General features: G+C 36.7%; 1 protein-coding gene across 1 annotated transcript; it reads right to left on the reverse strand.

Moving 5' to 3' along the window:
* Positions 1–1,608: 1,608 nt before the first annotated feature.
* On the reverse strand, positions 1,609–4,801 carry LOC104434669 (probable LRR receptor-like serine/threonine-protein kinase At3g47570). The gene is made up of 2 exons (XM_039317636.1): positions 2,128–4,801; positions 1,609–2,027 (listed from the first exon to the last, which is right to left on the reverse strand). Exons 1-2 carry the CDS (start codon positions 4,799–4,801, stop codon positions 1,609–1,611), a joined length of 3,093 nt encoding a protein of 1,030 aa, XP_039173570.1.
* Positions 4,802–18,267: the final 13,466 nt, after the last annotated feature.

The following is an 18,267-nucleotide window of genomic DNA, read 5'->3' on the forward strand; positions in this document are numbered from 1 at the left end:
ACTGGCTTCCCCATATAGTCTAGTTATCTCGAGAGTGATCAACTATGAGAACAGCCCTATAGGCGCATCAATGAAATGCCCGATTTATTCAGTAGAAAAAATGACTGAAAATCTGGGATGTCACAATGAAGGCATGACATGGAAACTGGTCGGTGCCTAATTTTTGTAGTGCCGTCAGGAATAACGGTGTTGGTGGTCATCAGCAAAGATTTCTCTTCCAGTCGTGTCCTGCCATTTTGAAAGCTACAGATGAACTCTCGAGGTAATTTTGGTCAGGTCACCATGCTCGGACGAGCTTTGTTCAGGTATGTGTCAACAATCTTGGCGTCGATTTGGAGGCGGTTGTTTATAGAGTTTTGGTCATTGGAAGCTTGCAAAAGGATTGGGTAGGGAATGAGGGACGTGACAAGACGAAGAATACGAGTTTTCTCTTCAGAGACTGAGAGCATCACCGTCGATATCACATGCCTGGGATTATGTCCATCATCATAATGAAATGGCTATAGTTCATTCTCGTCTTGAGCCGATTGGTCTTCTCCTTGATGAGGACATGATGGTACATGCTGGTGATTTCTGGTTGGCTAGAATTGATGGCAGACAGAACGCCATCGAACAAGTTCTATTGCGAAAAGAAATGAATGAACGGGAAAAGGAAAATTTTGGCAAAACAAGAGTAATGAAACTGGCATACATTAGGACTAGCAGTTCTGGAGATCCATTCCCCAATGGAGAAACACAAGTAGCACCGATTGCATGATCAGAATTGGGATAAGACTACTTGAGCTAAACCATTATAGCAACCGTCCAGATCTATTCGGATATGTTCTCGATTTATTGCATACAAGGAAGCTGAATCAGAAAGCTATATATTCTATTAATTTCCAGACGATCATTTTTCCTTCGCAAACAGAACATTTGCTTATTGAAGCTGAATCCGAAAGACATACTTGGCTTGACAGCAACATCACTCATCTCCAACCGTCTCGCACAACTTCAGCGATGCATAGTGATTCCTAGCGAAGCTGTAGAAAGAAACCAAGCACTCCTCTGAGTTAGAAAGCCTGGACAGAATCTAGGATGTGCACGGGGAAAGGATAAATTTCCAGTAAAAAAGGAGACAATGTTACTGTGTTAAAACAAACTGCTAAAAAACAACCATTCATTCATTGGAAAAGGTTGATCATGGATATCAATTGAAAATAGCGAGTGCTCAAGACTGTGCATCATGGGCCACATGCAAGTGCAATAATCTGTGCAGATGAGGAATGATAATCAACTATTATCTCCTAAAAGAAACGACTGCTTCTCTCCAGCTAATACATTTTCAAAGTTCAATTCTGACTTTTTTTATATGGCTTGACTATCCCGCGGTTTGATTAGGGTCGAGTTGCATCCATATTCTCAAACTGGAGACATATTTTAACAAATGTTACTTAAGGTCCTTGCACTGTGGGACATATGCTACCTTATTACATATATGGATGAGGAATGACTATTACCTTATATTGAAAATGCACAATTGATTTGCTACTCTGCTACACATTTCACAATGTATATTTGCACAAGCATAAGCAAAACTAATAAGACAAGGAAGAGGTAAAGAAATTATCATGTCACCTGCGGTAGTTCATCCTGTTCATGGAAACCCAATGGAAAGAGCTTTTTCCTAATCTTTTGCAGTTGATTTGCAACACCGTTGATGCTCATCCGTCTTGCAGGCACTTCATTTGAACAAACCACTCCAATATTATATACCATAACCAAACACTCTTGAAATATCTCATTGCTTTCAGAAAGCCAATGCTGAGGACTATTGGGATCGAAACACCTTTCTCTTTCTAGAAGTAGAATGTGATCTGTAATTTCCAAGGCTCGCTTAGGCAAAGCTGCTGTGACAAAACTATGGAGAGTCAAGTTGTCCTCGAATCTATCATCGGTGGGACTCAATCCTGTGAACATCTCTAGCAAGAGGATACCGTAACTATAGACATCGCCTTCTCTTGAGATCTCGCATCCCATTGCATATTCTACGCCATATTTAGATCGCATTGAAGATAAAATTGAGAGTGCCAATCATAAAAAAGAATGTGGAGCACATATCATTAGAGTAAAAAGTAGAGAGATTACCTGGTGGAGCATAACCAATTGTCCCTCTAAGACCCATTGAGCTCATTTGATTAGCAACAACATCAAGTGATGATCCAAGAAGGAATTTCACCAATCCAAAGTCGCCCACGTGTGCGACCATCTGAGCATCTAAGAGGACATTGCTCGGTTTTAAATCACAATGAACGATGGGGATGTGGCACCTGTGATGAAGATAATCTAGTGCAAAAGCAACATCAATAGCAATATTTATCCTCCGAATGAAATTCAACTTTTTTGGAAGCTCATTGCTATGGGATGATGTTGGGTTTGGATGTAGCCACCTTTCCAAGTTCCCATTGTCCATGAATTGATAGACTAAGGCCTTAAAATCATTTCCTTGATAATCAATACTCGAGCAAACTGTCAATATCTTCAAGAGATTTCGATGTCTAATATTCTTTAATGCCTCACACTCGACTATGAAGCTTTTAAGAGCACCACAACACCCTAAATGAAGCACCTTTACAGCAACAATAGTTCTGTCACCCTCGAGTATCCCCCTATATACAGAACCAAAGCTTCCAACACCAATCAAACTCATTGAAGAAAATCCATCAGTCGCTTTCAGGAGTGTTCCATAAGACACGTTCGGACACGAATCATCTGTCGAACTTGAAACTGGTTTATTTACTCTCTTCTTCAACCAAAAAAGACATATAAGAGCAAGAAAAAGACATATTCCAAGAACTCCAAAAATAATAGAAACGGACAATATGATTATATTAATCTTTCTTCTCTTGGAGCTTTTAGATATGCAGTTGGGGAGGTGAAATTCTGGCAATCCGCCGCAGAGCTCATTGTTTCCAATAATGGAAGTACCAGTAGCATTCTTAAAGACTCCTTCGAGTGGTAGCATGCCTTGAAATTTATTATAAGACAAATTCAAGACTTTCAAGGAATGAAATATCGTTAAGAATTTTGGAATTTGACCCGACAAATTGTTGCATGAAAGATCCATCTCTTCAATGCCTCCTAACGATCTGATTGACTGAGGAATGGAACCATGGAAGAAGTTGCCCCCCATCCTCAATGTTGTCAATGAAGTGCAATCACCTAAACTGTCAGGGATTTCACCTCCCAACAAATTGTTCGAGATGTCCAATGAAGTCAAACCCCTCAAGTTGCCAACTTCTATGGGTAGAACCCCAGTCAGATGGTTATGAGACAAGTCCAAAATGATTGCCAATGATGAGAGACCTATAAGCTGTGGGGGTATGGCACCACTAAGATTGTTATTAGACAGATCAAGAAGAATAAGAGACCGACAGTTTGACAGATGGGAAGGAATTTGCCCTTGAAATTTGTTCTTGCTAAGCTCTAGTAGAATCAACTTGGTTAGATTCCCAAAAGAAGATGGGATAGTCCCTTGCAAGTTGTTACTATTGATCACTAGCATTGCTAGATTTTGTAGATTCCCCAAATTTGAGGGTATATTACCTGAAAGATAGTTGAGGGTCATACCCAACATATCCAGGCCGACAAGATTCTCAATTACTACTGGAATCTCGCCGGATATTTGATTCTCTTGCATTGAAAGAGTCGTGAGAGTAGTAGATAGATTACCTATGCATTTTGGTAACACCCCACCAAAATCATTCTCCTCAATTTGCACGTACATTAATTTGGTGTTGTTGGTCAATGAGCAAAGGAAGCTTAAGTCTCCAGGTTTTCCACTTCCAAGCGGATTATCATAGATTCTAAGTTTAAGAAGCTCATGTAGATTTTCAAATGAAGGCACACTCCCGGATAATTTGTTACTTCCAAGTTGAAGTGTCACTAGTTTTGTGGAATTCGATATCGATGGGGGAATTGGTCCCTCAAGTTGGTTCTCAAAGACACTGAAATATTCAAGAACTGGGAGTTTGAGGCCCATACTCTCAGGAAGAGTCCCTAGTATCTGGTGGTCTCCAACTTCAAATATAGCTAGCGAAGAGAGATTGAGTAACGAAGATGGAATTGTACCTGACAATCTATTTTCTGCGAGGCCAATGATTTGCAAGTTTGTCAAGTAGCCTAGAACTTGGGGAATGCTCCCGCCCAATTTGTTATTCATTAAATGAAGGATTTCCAATGAAGATAAGTTTCCAATGAAGGAAGGCACACTCCCAATCAAATTATTAACAGATGAAGCGAATATCCGTAGCTTCGATAGGGAACCGAGCTCCCTAGGAATCTCTCCGGTTAGTTGGTTGCCTTGAAGAAAGAGGTTGACAAGGTTAGAGCAACCCGATATGTTTTTGGGAATTTCCCCAACCAATGAATTGTTGTCTAGTCGTAAGCTACGAAGACGGCGCAGCTGCCCTACTTGCGAAGGGATTTCATGACCAAGACTATTGTTGAGAAGCACCATTTTTCTTAGGAAGCTGAGATTCCCAATATGAGGAGAGATTGATCCAGAGAGTCCTTGTGATGACAAGTCTAGGATCGTGACCTTCCGATGCCTCCGGCCACACGTAACACCATACCACTGGCAAAACCCAATGCTATCATTCCATGAGTTGAGCACGCCAAAAGGATCTCTGGTTATGCCAGCCTTAAATGTGAGCAATGCAATTCTGTCTGTTTCATTGATGGTGGATGAGACTTGGTTAAAGCACAATGCAAGAGCAATACCAAAAAGAAAATGGCATGATTGAAACTCTACAAAACTCATGCTTGCGAGTCTCATGACTCAAAGCCCAAGGAAGCAAGTATATATGAAAGCGAGGCAAGAAGAAATAAGATGCAAGATTGGTACTAATGGAAACTGTGAAGATATTTATAAGAATGTGTCCATTTTTCTAGACAGCTTTTTGACGCGTTTTTTTCTTCTTTTTACTTTTTGGCTCAGAAATCATGGAACCGCTTTTTTTTTCCCCTCCTTCTTTTACTCAGGGATCATTAAAGAGCCTTTTTCCTTTATGATAGGGTGGAATTCTAGCTTTTCTTCCTTTTTCATAAGTCAGTAGTTTATTGCCCGTTGCCCTGACCAAAAAACAAAACAAAATAGAAAAAGCTTTGGCCCCATGCAAATTAAAGAGAAATTCCTCGCTCACCTTTTAATTAATATCTAGAGATGATGGAACAAAGGATGGCACTTAGAGCCTTACCAATAATGCCGTGTTCTTGGCGTTGTCCAAAAATCTATCAATAATGCACGAACTGTAAATCCGTGATTCCCACAAATTTCGATAGTGATTATTGCAAAGGGTTCGTGGAATTTTAGTGAGATTATGCCCCGTGTTAAGGGTGGAGATGTGTGAGGATCCTGACTGGTTGACATTAAAATGGAGACTGCTGCTTTATGACATAAAATGGAGACTCAAAAGATCACCGCTTCGACACATCCCAAAGATATTACCAAATAAATTACCTTGCGTGATGAGATAGTGTTATGCCGATGAATCTCCGTGCTCCATGGACAAAGCAAAGGCAAAATCCGCCCTTTACAAGTAGTTCCTCGTGGTTAAGTTATGCTATGATCTCCACTACCTATCTAAAGTACTTCGCACACAGCAAACAGAACCACTCATATTCCAAAGAAGCACGAGACGACCAGGAGCCACCCTGAAGCACCCTCAACATCAACTTGCTCTTTCCACATTGCTCCTCATTGGACGTCATTCATCATTAATTTAGTCAAGACAGACAGGTAGCGTGTGAAAAAGTCAATATAAGTCGTTAGAAAACTACATAATTATGGCATTGTAAAATGTGTAATCCCGAATTGTCATTTTCGTTTTTTACTTGTTGAAACGAGCAAATTCCCATTACATTCAGAAAAAAAGAATTTATGAACAGAAAATACATACCTCTTCCTTAATCTTCACTTTCATCATAATAAATGGATAAGTAAGCAGTAAAAATTCAGTTCTTTACAAAATAAAAATGTGAAGATAATATATCAAAAAAGTTTATTATTCTCTTAAAGCGCGTTTGGTAACGCTTCTGTTCCCGGGAACAATTTCTGATCAGAAATTATTCTTTTTTATTCTGTTCCCGGGAACAATTTCTAAGCATTTTAAGCCGTTTTGTAACTGTCCAAAATTTCAATTCCCGGAATAGAATTACGTTTGGTACCATGCTCAAAATTTATACTCCAAATCATTTTCTTTTAATTTTTAAATAATTTTATTACTTTTTTTCTTTTTTTTCTTTTCTTTTTTTTTTTTTCCTTTCTTTCTATTCTTCTTCTTCTTCTTCAAGTCGTCGGTCGCCGGCCTTGGGATGACCAGCGATCGGCCAGACGAGGGCCGGCGACCTCACCGGAGCGTCACCGACGCTCAGCGAGACCGGCCCTCGTCGACCGAGCCTTGTCAACAGCCGGGCGAGCGGCTGAGCTTTGCCGAGGCTGGGCGAGCCTCGCTGGTGGCTGGGCTTGCCTCCGGCAAGCTCGTCGAACCTCGCCCTAGCTTGGCGAGCCTTCGGCGAGCTCGTTGGACCGGTTGCTGGTGACTAGCGGCAGTGGGTAGCGAACGACGGACGGCGGTGGCAGCAGATGAAGAAGAAGAAAGAAGGAAGAAGAACAAGAAAAAAGAAAAGAAAAGAGAGAAAATAGTTGCTTGATTCTAGAATTGTTCCCGGAAACAAAGAATCAACTTTTTTTTACTTCTCGATTATGTTCTAAATCTACTTCTGAGAACAAAAAAATAGAAATTTGTTCCCAGAAACAAAAATTTTACCAAACGCATTTTTGTTCCAAATCTACTCCCGTAAACGAAAGAACATAAATAAGCATTGTTTGGCAAGTTGCCAAAGAGGCCCTTGTTCTACGTTAGGACCTTGCAAAGGAATTTTTTTTTATGAAAATGTCATCCTTTTAAACAGCTTAGCAACTTAGAACTTTGTAAGAACCTTATTATCAGCAGTTGAATACTGTCAAATAGAATTTCAAGAAATTGATTTATGTAACTTCATTGCAACAGTTGTCATCGCAAGCCTGCTTCCTGCATTTGATATGGAAAAGAGTAAAATCTTGTAATGTCAGAACATAAATGGACAAACTTCTCTATAAGTTATTTAGTAAGAAGAATCATTAAAAGGCAGAGAAAAGATTACAATGGTTTCTTCAAATGGCTCCGTGACGTTCCTGTATTTAAGTGTCAGGTTGTATAATCTGCACGGGCAATTGCAATTTGCAATCATAGTCAGAAAGAGAGAGACACTAACAATGCGTTGTTAAAGCAAATGTACAGCCGCTGCAATTGATAAAATTGATCAGAAAGTATTATCTTACTATTATGAAACCATCAAAAGGAAAATAAAAAATAATAAAGTTATACATACATGCCATTAGGAAGATGTTTATCGCACACCGTATAACTACTTTGATAAGAATTTAATTAACTAGATACTTATTAAACACCCAATTACCGGAATTCCAGCATTTCCTATATAAGTTTGGAAAAGTACAGCGATACTTGTCACCTGTTTTGGTCGGGTTTTTTTTTTTTTTTTTTTTCTTGTTATGAAATAATCATTAAATCTTAAATTACAACTTTAATAGCTTGTGGGCTACTTTGAGACGGATACTATTATAAAAGAAAAAAAGATAGCGCGCCACACGCCAAGGTCTACTTTCTTAAGTCTTTAAAGCAAAATATGAACCGGAGAAATTATAAAAAAGTTGGACTCTAAATACAAACGGAAGAGACTTTTAGTTTTTGGCGTGGTCGTCACTAGTCAAAATGGAGTATTTGGTTTTTTTTTTTCCTTTGTTTTTTGGTCAGGGAATGGAGTCGTTTTGATGCAGGATTCACGAAGGATTTGCGTGACATTTAACTTTATGAGGAGTAACCGTGTATGAGGTCCGGATAAATTTATTTCCTTGGGGAGTTGACATTAGTTTATGAAGTATAATTTCTCTATTTCTCTCGAACTAGATAAAATGTTATTCTTAATATACAAGGAGAGATATGATAGTTATGCGTCATCATAGATTATATTGTTCATATATTGCGAAATTTGCATCACAAGTTCCTTGGGAAAATCGGCCGCAGTAGACCCTCGGGCCTTTCTACAATGCCGTGGGAAAAAAATCACGGAAAAAATATCAAACTCATTAAAAGAGGTTGAACAACTAACGGTGATTGTAAGATGTTGATTGACAAACATTATCAGCTATTGGATCAATAGTCATGCTTGATTGAACCCGATAATTTTATTATGAATTAGCCCTTGACATGGCAAAAATGCCCATAAATATTACTTGCACAAGACATTTAGATGTAGAGCTATAGTTCTATAACTAATAAATGTTCATCCTAACGAAAATCTGTAAATAGAAACCAACATCAAGTATAGATATATTTAGTCCATGAGGTCTTAAAAATTTTCGCCTTCATTGCCGTGTAAGAAAAAGAAACTTTGATGGAAAAGTAGATGATTGGAAACGATATTTTCATTTTCATTCTTTCTTAGCCTAAAATGAAAAAAAAAAATGATTTTTCAATATCTCCATTCTCATTTTTTTCCACAAACCAGATATATATTAAAAAAAATGGAAAAAACTAGGTCTTCACTACTTTTTTTTTTTTTTTTTAGAATCACAACTGAAATTTTTTTCAAAATTTACTCAAACATATCCATATAAAATTAAAAAGAAAGAAGATAAGCACTAAACGTTAAAGTTTTCACCAGGAAAACAGCCCATTAGCAGCAGTTAAAAAGATGGATAATAAAAGTTTCCACAATATAATTTATACGTGTGTCATATCATAACTTTTTAAGATGTGATTATCAACTAATGTCCATAGGGAATAGCACACATTATTTACACAAGACTTTTTCGAGTGTATGATTATAATAATTATATGGGAACACCCCTAATTTCAAGGTAGGTGCTGATTTGCTCTTCCTTTGACCAATCAAAGAAAAAGCTAAAGAAATAGATTCCAAAAGACACACACTGGGCTCGTGCTGTTGATTTACATGTGTTTCACCAGAAATCCTTTAAGATGTCTAGTCTGAAAAGCATTTCCACAGTTAATTAGGGAAAGTATATGCCGATCAAGACGGCTTTGGATTAAAGCATGCATGCAGCGTGCTGAAAGCGGCAGCACCCCAATGAACAAGTAAAGCTAGGAGTGGCTGTAATACCAAGATTACAAAGCAAGTCAAATCGCTTCTTCTTGTAATGCAACTAGGACCCATTTGCTTCCATCTCTAATTCCTTCCCCGTACTATTATGCCACTACTGATTTTGCCTTGCTATTATCCTCCAAGTATTTATCGATCAACAATGCTCGAGATGCATTTTGCGGGCAGATTTTCTTGTGAATAATTTGACTTCATTGAATGACTTTTAAATGCAAATAAGAATGAAACTGTACAAGATAAAAATGATTACAAGTATCCTTGTTGTGGACTATCGAGAATCGCTTGGAGTTACTACTCCCCATCAGTAGAAAAGTGGTTTTCATCCTTGGCGGTGTGGAAGTAAAGAATGCGAAATGTTTACAAGTATTGGGACAATTCTTAATTGCGAAATTAGTCACATAGGATTACATCACCAGAATTGAGTAAGGCTAATTCTACTAAACCATTGTTGGACCACCCCTGGCTTGGAAATTAACCTTCCATATATTCAACACGAGAAAGTTGAATACAAAAACTGTAGCTTTTTTTTTTTTTTTCCAAATTACCATATTTGTGTCCCTAAATAGTGGAACATTGCTCATATAGGAAGCTTGTAACTGACTTAACTTTGCTTGCTTACCAATATCTAATTATTTCATAAATTAAATTTACATTGGAGAGCAATTCCTAGTTAAGTTGTAGAAACCAAACATTGACAAATCATGAAAAATATTTAGAACTTAATTGACAAAATTGAAAGGTTGAAGATTGAATTGACATGTACAATAAATTTATGATTTTTTTTATAATTACCTCGTTAACCGTATTCTTGTTAAACACCCAATTACAAAAAGTCTGTCATTTCCAATATAAGTTTGGAAAAGTATGGCGATACTTGTCATCTATTTTGGGCCAATTCCATAAAAATGCACGAACTTTAGGTGTTATCCCAAATCTAGCATGAACTTTATTTTGTTTTAAAAAAAAGCACGAACTTTAAGTGTTGTTCCAAATCTGGCCCGAACTTTATTTTGTCTAAAAAAGAGCACGAACTTTAGGTGTTGTCCCAAATCTGGCCCAAACTTTATTTTGTCTAAAAAAAAAAACACAAACTTTCACTTGAGTCCCAAATCTGGCTCTCCGTTAACCCTCATTCCACAGTCATCCGACGTGGCATTTTCACGTCAGCAATAATATCCAACACAACAAAACGATACTGCATTCGAGTGTTTAAAGGAAGTGTTAAATTTAAGTCTGCCCTCCAATGAGGTGAACTTTACAGATGATTCTCATGGGAAAAATAATTCAGCAGCTTCAGTTCTAGGGGACGAGGCACATAGCTAGGGCCATTAGATCAATTAACAATTGGCAAGCTGTTTGCAATGTCATAAGTTGGGTTGGAAGCAGAAGATTACATTGCCTTAAAGCTAGATATTAAAAGCGCGTGCATCTTGTAGTTAAATAGAGATGTGAAACCTATTTGTAATAGACATACTTTATTTTGTCTCAAATAAAGTTCGGGCCAGATTTGGGACAACACCTAAAGTTCGTGCTTTTCTTTGAGACAAAATAAAGTTCGGGCCAGATTCGGGACAACACCTAAAGTTTGTGCTTTTTTATGGAATTGGCCCCATCTATTTTGGTACGTTTTTTTTTCTTGATACAAAATAATCATTTAATTTTAAATTATGAAATTAATAGCTTGTGGGCTACTTTCGGACGTATACTACGAAAGTGTGGCACGCACCAAGGTCTCCTTTCTAACTTTCCAAGTCTTCAAAGTTAAAGTGAAAAAGGAGAAATTAGAAAAGTTGGATTCTAAATTCAAACGAAAGAGACTTCTAGTTTTCGGGATGCATGTAACTTGTCAGCATGGACTGGAGACATTTGGACGTAGGCTTCACGAATGATTCGCATGTCATTTAACTTATGAGGAGCAACAGTGTATGTAGTCCGCATAATTTATTTTTCTTGGGGAATTGACTTTAGTTTATGAGGTATTATTACTCTATCTCTCACTTGAACCAGATAAAATATAGTACTTAATATACAAGGAGAGAGATGAAAGTTACTCATCATAATAGATTATAGATTTTAAGTATGTTGAAATTTGGATCGAGTTCTTGAAAAAAATTACTGAGCTCAGTACGAGAGGTTCAACGACTAAAATGATTGCTACATGTTTATCGATAATCATTATTACCATATCAACGGTCTCGTTTCATTTTTTTTTTTTTTTTGTGATTGGTCCTACTCTACTCCTATTCTAACTCACACTTTCAGATTTTTTCCCTGCCTCCTTACAGGGCATGGGAGTCGAAACCCACACTTGAAACTAATTCGTCCTCACCCCAACCCTCCCTGAGAAGGTGGGAATTCGAATCCCCCACCTCCCCCTTCTATGTTGGAAGGGTGGCCACTGGGGCAAATTCCAGTGGCTGTCTCATTTGATTGAGCTTGATAACGTTTTTGTGAATTAGCCGACGCAAGGGAAAAGTAGATGATTGGAAACAATATTTGAATGAAAATAAGAAAAGCGAGCTTTCATTAAATCTCTCTTGATGTAAAATATAAATAGGGTTAATACCTTAAAAAACCCCAAACTGGTACACTTGTGATAAATTTATCCCAAACTATTTTTTTGACCATGAAAAACCCCAAACTGGTACACCTGTGACAAATTTACCCCGACTAACTATAAAAAAAACCCTAAATTGATACATTTATGACAAATTTACCCCAAATTAATTTATTCGACCACAAAAAACCCCAAATTGGTAAATTTGTGACTAATATACCCTCCGAAAAATTAGATTAATACCACAAAAATCACAAAAATTATAAACTATGACAAACAGAGTGTAAAATCCCAAATTGATATACCGGTCAATTGTCACATGTTATTTAACTTTATAATTTAACAAGAAAATTTAACTAAAACTAACAAAGGGTAAATTTGTCACAAAAAATGTACCCAGTTTAGGGTAAATTTGTCAAAGGTATATCAGTTTGGGGTTTTTGATGGTCAAAAAAATAGTTTGGGGTAAATTTGTCACAGGTGTACCAGTTTAGGGTTTTTCAAGGTATTAACCCATACAAATATGATTTCCAATATCTCAATTCTCGTTCAATTTTTTTTTTCACGAACCAAATATATATTAGAAAAATGGAAAAAAAAATATGGGTCTTCACGTTTTTTTTCGGTGGAATCACAACTGAAAACGTTTCCAAATTAACTCAAACCTATGTCCACGTAAAATTAAAAAGAAAGAAAATGGGGACTAAATGTTAAGTTTCTACGAGAAAACAACAAATTAATAGCAGTCAACAAGATGGAAAATAAAAGTTTCCGTAATATAATTTGTATAGTTGCCCTACCATAATATCTTTAGACGCGATAATATAAGTTTCACACGTATGATTTAAGCAAGACTTTTTCGAGTGTATGACTATAATAATTATATGGGAAGACCCCTAATTTCAAGGTAGGTGCTGATTTGCTCTTCCTTTGACCAATCAAAGAAAAAGCTAAAGAAACAGATTCCAAAAGACACACACCAGGCTCGTGATGTTGATTGACACGTGTTTCACCTGAAATCCTTTAAGATGTCTAGTCTGAAAAGCATTTCCACAGTTAATTAGGGATAGTATATGTCGATCAAGACGGCTTTGGATTAAAGCATGCATGCAGCGTGCTGAAAGCGGCAGCACCCCAATGAACAAGTAAAGCTAGGAGTGGCTGTAATACCAAGATTACAAAGCAGGTCAAATCGCTTCTTCTTGTAATGTAACTAGGACCCATTTGCTTCCATCTCTAATTCCTTCCCCGTTCTTTTCTGCCACTACTGATTTTGCCTTGCTATTATCCTCGAAGTATTTATCGATCAACAATGCTCGTGATGCATTTTGCGGGCAGATTTTCTTGTGAATAATTTGACTTCATTGAACGACTTTTAAATGCAAATGAGAATGAAACTGTACAAGATAAACATGATTACAAATATCTTTGTTTTGGACTATCGAGAATTGCTTGGAGTTACTACTCTTGATCAGTAGAAAAGTGGTTTTCATCCTTGGCGGTGTGGAAGTAAAGAATGCGAAATGTTTACAAGTATTGGGACAATTCTTAATTGTGAAATTAGTCACACAGGATTACATCACCAGAATTGAGTAAGGCTAATTCTAATAAACCATGGTTAGACCACCCCTAGCGTGGAAATTAACCTTCCATAGATTCTACACGAGAAAGGTGATTACAAAAACTGTAGCTTTTTTTTTTTTCCAAATTACCATATATGTGTCCATAAATAGTGGAACATTGTTCATATAGGAAGCTTGTAACCGACTTAACCTTCCTTGCTTACCGATATCTAATTATTTCATACATTAAATTTACATTGGAGAGCAATTCCTAGTTAAGTTGTAGAAACCAAACATTGACAAATCATGAAAAATATTTAGAACTTAATTGACAAAATTGAAAGGTTGAAGACCGAATTGACATGTACAATAAATTTATGATTTTTTTTATAATACCCTCGTTAACCGTATTCTTGTTAAACACCCAATTACAAAAAGTGTGTCATTTCCAATATAAGTTTGGAAAAGTATGGCGATACTTGTCATCTCTTTTGGTAGTTTTTTTTCTTGATACAAAATAACCATTTAATTTTAAATTATGAATTTAATAGCTTGTGGGCTACTTTCGGACGTATACTATTTTAAAAGGAAAAACGAAAGTGTGGCACGCACCAAGGTCTCCTTTCTAACTTTCCAAGTCTTTAAAGCTAATGTGAAAAAGGAGAAATTAGAAAAGTTGGATTCTAAATTCAAACGAAAGAGACTTCTATTTTTCGGGATGGATGTAACTTGTCAGCGTGGACGGGAGACATTTGGACGTAGGCTTCACGAATGATTCGCATGTCATTTAACTTATGAGGAGCAACAATGTATGTAGTCCGCATAATTTATTTTCTTGGGAATTGACATTAGTTTATGAGGTATTATTACTCTATCTCTCACTTGAACCAGATAAAATATAGTACTTAATATACAAGGAGAGAGATGAAAGTTACTCATCATAATAGATCATAGATTTTAAGTATGTTGGAATTTGCATCGAGTTCTCGAAAGGAAAAATCAGCCCCCGTAGCCCCTCAGGCTTTTCTACGATGCCATGGGCAAAAACCACTGCAAAATTACTGAGCTCATTACGAGAGGTTGAACGACTAAAAATGATTGTTACATGTTTATCGATAATCATTATTACCATACCAACGGTCTCGTTTGATTTTTTTTTTTTTTTTTTTGGTTGGTCATACTCTACTCCTATTCTAACTCACACTCTCATATTTTTGCCCTGTCTCCTTAGAGGACGTGGGAGTCGAAACCCACACTTAAAACTAATTCATCTCCACCCCAACCTTCCTTGAGAATGTGGGAATTCGAATCCCCCACCTCCCCCTTCTATGTTCGAAAGGTGGCCACTGGGGCAAATTCCAGTGGCTGTCTCGTTTGATTGAGCTCGATAACTTTTTTGTGAATTAGCCGATGCATGGGAAAAGTAGATGATTGGAAACAATATTTCAATGAAAATAAGAAAAGCAAGCTTTCATTAAATCTCTCTTGATGTAAATATTTTTGTTGTCATTCTTTCCTAGCCTAAAATATAAATATGATTTCCCATATCTCAATTCTCGTTCAATTTTTTTCCACGAACCAAATATATATTAGAAAATGGAAAAAAATATGGGTCTTCACTTTTTTTTTTTTTTTTTTTTTTTTTTGGGAATCACAACCGAAAACGTTTTCAAATTAACTCAAACCTATGTCCACGTCAAATTTAAAAGAAAGAAAATGGGGACTAAATGTTAAGTTTCTACGAGAAAACAGCAAATTAATAGCAGTCAATAAGATGTAAAATAAAAGTTTCCGTAATATAATTTGTATAGTTGTCCTCCCATAATATCTTTAGACGAGATAATATAAGTTTCACACATATGATTTAAGCAAGACTTTTTCGAGTGTATGATTATAATAATTATATGGGAAGACCCCCAGTTTCAACGTAGGTGCCGATTTGCTCTTCCTTCGACCGATAAAAGAAAAAGCTAAAGAAATAGATTCCAAATGACACACACTGGGCTCGTGCTGTTGATTGACATGTGTTTCACCAGAAATCCTTTCAGATGTCTAGTCTGAAAAGCATTTCCACAGTTAATTGGGGAAAGTATATGCCGATCAAGACGGCTTTGGATTAAAGTATGCATGCAGCGTGCTGAAAGCGGCAGCACCCCAATGAACAAGTAAAGCTAGGAGTGGCTGTAATACCCAGATTTCAAAGCAGGTCAAATCGCTTCTTCTTGTAATGCAACTAGGACCCATTTGCTTCCATCTCTAATTCCATCCCCGTTCTTTTCTGCCACTACTGATTTTGGCTTGCTATTATCCTCCAAGTATTTATCGATCAACAATGCTCGAGACGCATTTTGCGGGCAGATTTTCTTGTGAATAATTTGACTTCATTGAACGGTATCTTTGTTGTGGACTATCGAGAATTGCTTGGATTTACTACTCTCCATCAGTAGAAAAGTGAGTTTCATCCTTGGTGGTGTGGAAGTAAAGAATGCGAAATGTTTACAAGTATTGGGACAATTCTTAATTGTGAAATTAGTCACATAGAATTACATCACCAGAATTGAGTAAGGCTAATTCTACTAAACCATTGTTGGACCACCCCTGGCATGGAAATTAACCTTCCATAGATTCTACACGAGAAAGCTGAACACAAAACAGTATCTTCATATTCCGGATTACCATATGTGTGTCCCTAAATAGTGGAACATTGCTCATATAGGAAGCTTGTAACTGACTTAACTTTGCTTGCTTACCAATATCTAATTTTTTCATACATTAAATTTACATTGCACAGCAATTCCTACTTAAGTTGTAGAAACCAAACATTGACAAATCATGAAAAATATTTAGAACTTAATTGAAAACATTGAAATGTTGAAGACAGAATTGACATGTACAATAAATTTATGAATTTTTTATTCTAATTATCTCGTTAACCGTATTCTTGTTAAACACCCAATTACAAAAAGTCTGTCATTTCCAATATAAGTTTGGAAAAGTATGGCGATATTTGTCATCTATTTTGGTAGGTTTTTTTTTTCTTGATACAAAATAACCATTTAATTTTAAATTATGAATTTAATAGCTTGTGGGCTGCTTTGGGACGTATAATATTTTAAAAGGACAAACGAAAGTGTGGCACGCACCAAGGTCTCCTTTCTAACTTTCCAAGTCTTTAAAGTTAATGTGAAAAAGGAGAAATTAGAAAAGTTGGATTCTAAATTCAAACGAAAGAGACTTCTATTTTTCGGGATGGATGTAACTTGTCAGCATGGACTGGAGACATTTGGACGTAGGCTTCACGAATGATTCGCATGTTATTTAACTTATGAGGAGCAACAGTGTATGTAGTCCGCATAATTTATTTTTCTTGGGGAATTGACATTAGTTTATGAGGTATTATTACTCTATCTCTCACTTGAACCAGATAAAATATAGTACTTAATACACAAGGAGAGAGATGAAAGTTACTCATCATAATAGATCATAGATTTTAAGTATGTTGAAATTTGCTTCGAGTTCACGAAAAAAAAAATAGGCCCCTGTAGCCCCTCAGGCTTTTCTACAATGCCATTTGCAAAAACCACTGCAAAATTACTGAGATCATTAAGGGTCTGTTCGTTTTGCGGAAAAAAACATCCGGGAAAATATTTTCCGGAATTTCCGATGTTCGTGTGGGTGGAAAATAGATGGTCAAAGAAAACCTTTTCCGGTCAATGGAAAATCTCTTCGTATATTTGTGGAAAACGATTTCCCCTTTTCAAAAGAGGAAATCATTTTCCCTTACGCACGGCTCTCGCGCGGAGGAAATCATTTTCCCTTCCGCACGGGCTCTCGCTTACCGAACACCGGAAAACATTTTGCGAAACCTTTTCAGGTTTTATCCGAACACCGAAAAATATAGTCATTTTCCTGGAGAATGACTTCCGGGAATTTTTTTTTCCGAAAATGGCCAATGTTCTGCGAAACGAATGGACCCTAAGAGGTTGAATGACTACAAATGATGGTTACAGGTTTATCGATAATCATTATTACCATATCAATGGTCTCGTTTGATTTTTTTTTTTTTTTGTTCGGTCCTACTCTATTCCTATTCTAACTCTCACTCTCACATTTTTTCTTTGTCTCCTTATAGGGCATGGGAGTCGAAACCCACACTTAAAACTAATTCGTCCCCACCCAAACCCTCCCCGAGAAGGTGGGGATTCGAACGCCCCACCTCCCCTTGGGTGGCCACCGGGGCAAATTCGAGTGGTTGTCTCGTTTGATTGAGCTCGATAACTTTTTTTTTGAATTAGCTGACGCATGGGAAAAGTAGATGATTGGAAATAATATTTGAATGAAAATAAGAAAAGCGAGCTTTCATTAAATCTCTCATGATGTAAATATTTTTTGTTGCCATTCTTTCTTAGCCTAAAATATAAATATGATTTCCAATATCTCAATTCTGGTTCAATTTTTTTTCCACGAACCAAACACATATTAGAAAAATCGAAAAGAAAAATGGGTCTAAACGTTTTTTTTTTTTGGTGTAATCACAACTGAAAACGTTTGCAAATTAACTCAAAGCTTTGTCCACGTCAAATTAAAAAGAAAGAAAATGGGGACTAAATGTTAACTTTCTGCGAGAAAACGGTAAATTAATAGCAGTCAATAAGATGTAAAATAAAAGTTTCCGTAATATAATTTGTATAGTTGTCCTCCCATAATATCTTTAGACGCGATAATATAAGTTTCACACATACGATTTAAGCAAGACTTTTTCGAGTGTATGATTATAATAATTATATGGGGAGACCCCTAATTTCAAGGTAGGTGCTGATTTGCTCTTCCTTTGACCAATCAAAGAAAAAGCTAAAGAAATAGATTCCAAAAGACACACACTGGGCTCGTGCTGTTGATTGACATGTGTTTCACTTGAAATCC

Source organism: Eucalyptus grandis, chromosome 7 (assembly GCF_016545825.1).
Source record: "Eucalyptus grandis isolate ANBG69807.140 chromosome 7, ASM1654582v1, whole genome shotgun sequence".
Taxonomy (NCBI): Eukaryota; Viridiplantae; Streptophyta; class Magnoliopsida; order Myrtales; family Myrtaceae; genus Eucalyptus; species Eucalyptus grandis.

What these genes read in the sequence shown, in the direction of transcription:
- LOC104434669 (XM_039317636.1), bottom strand. Translation starts at nt 4,801, where the DNA reads ATGAGTTTTGTAGAGTTTCAATCATGCCATTTTCTTTTTGGTATTGCT. An exon ending in AATTGGTTATGCTCCACCAG is followed by an intron (nt 2,028 to 2,127) that starts GTAATCTCTCTA and finishes AATATGGCGTAG; the next exon opens with AATATGCAATGGGATGCGAG.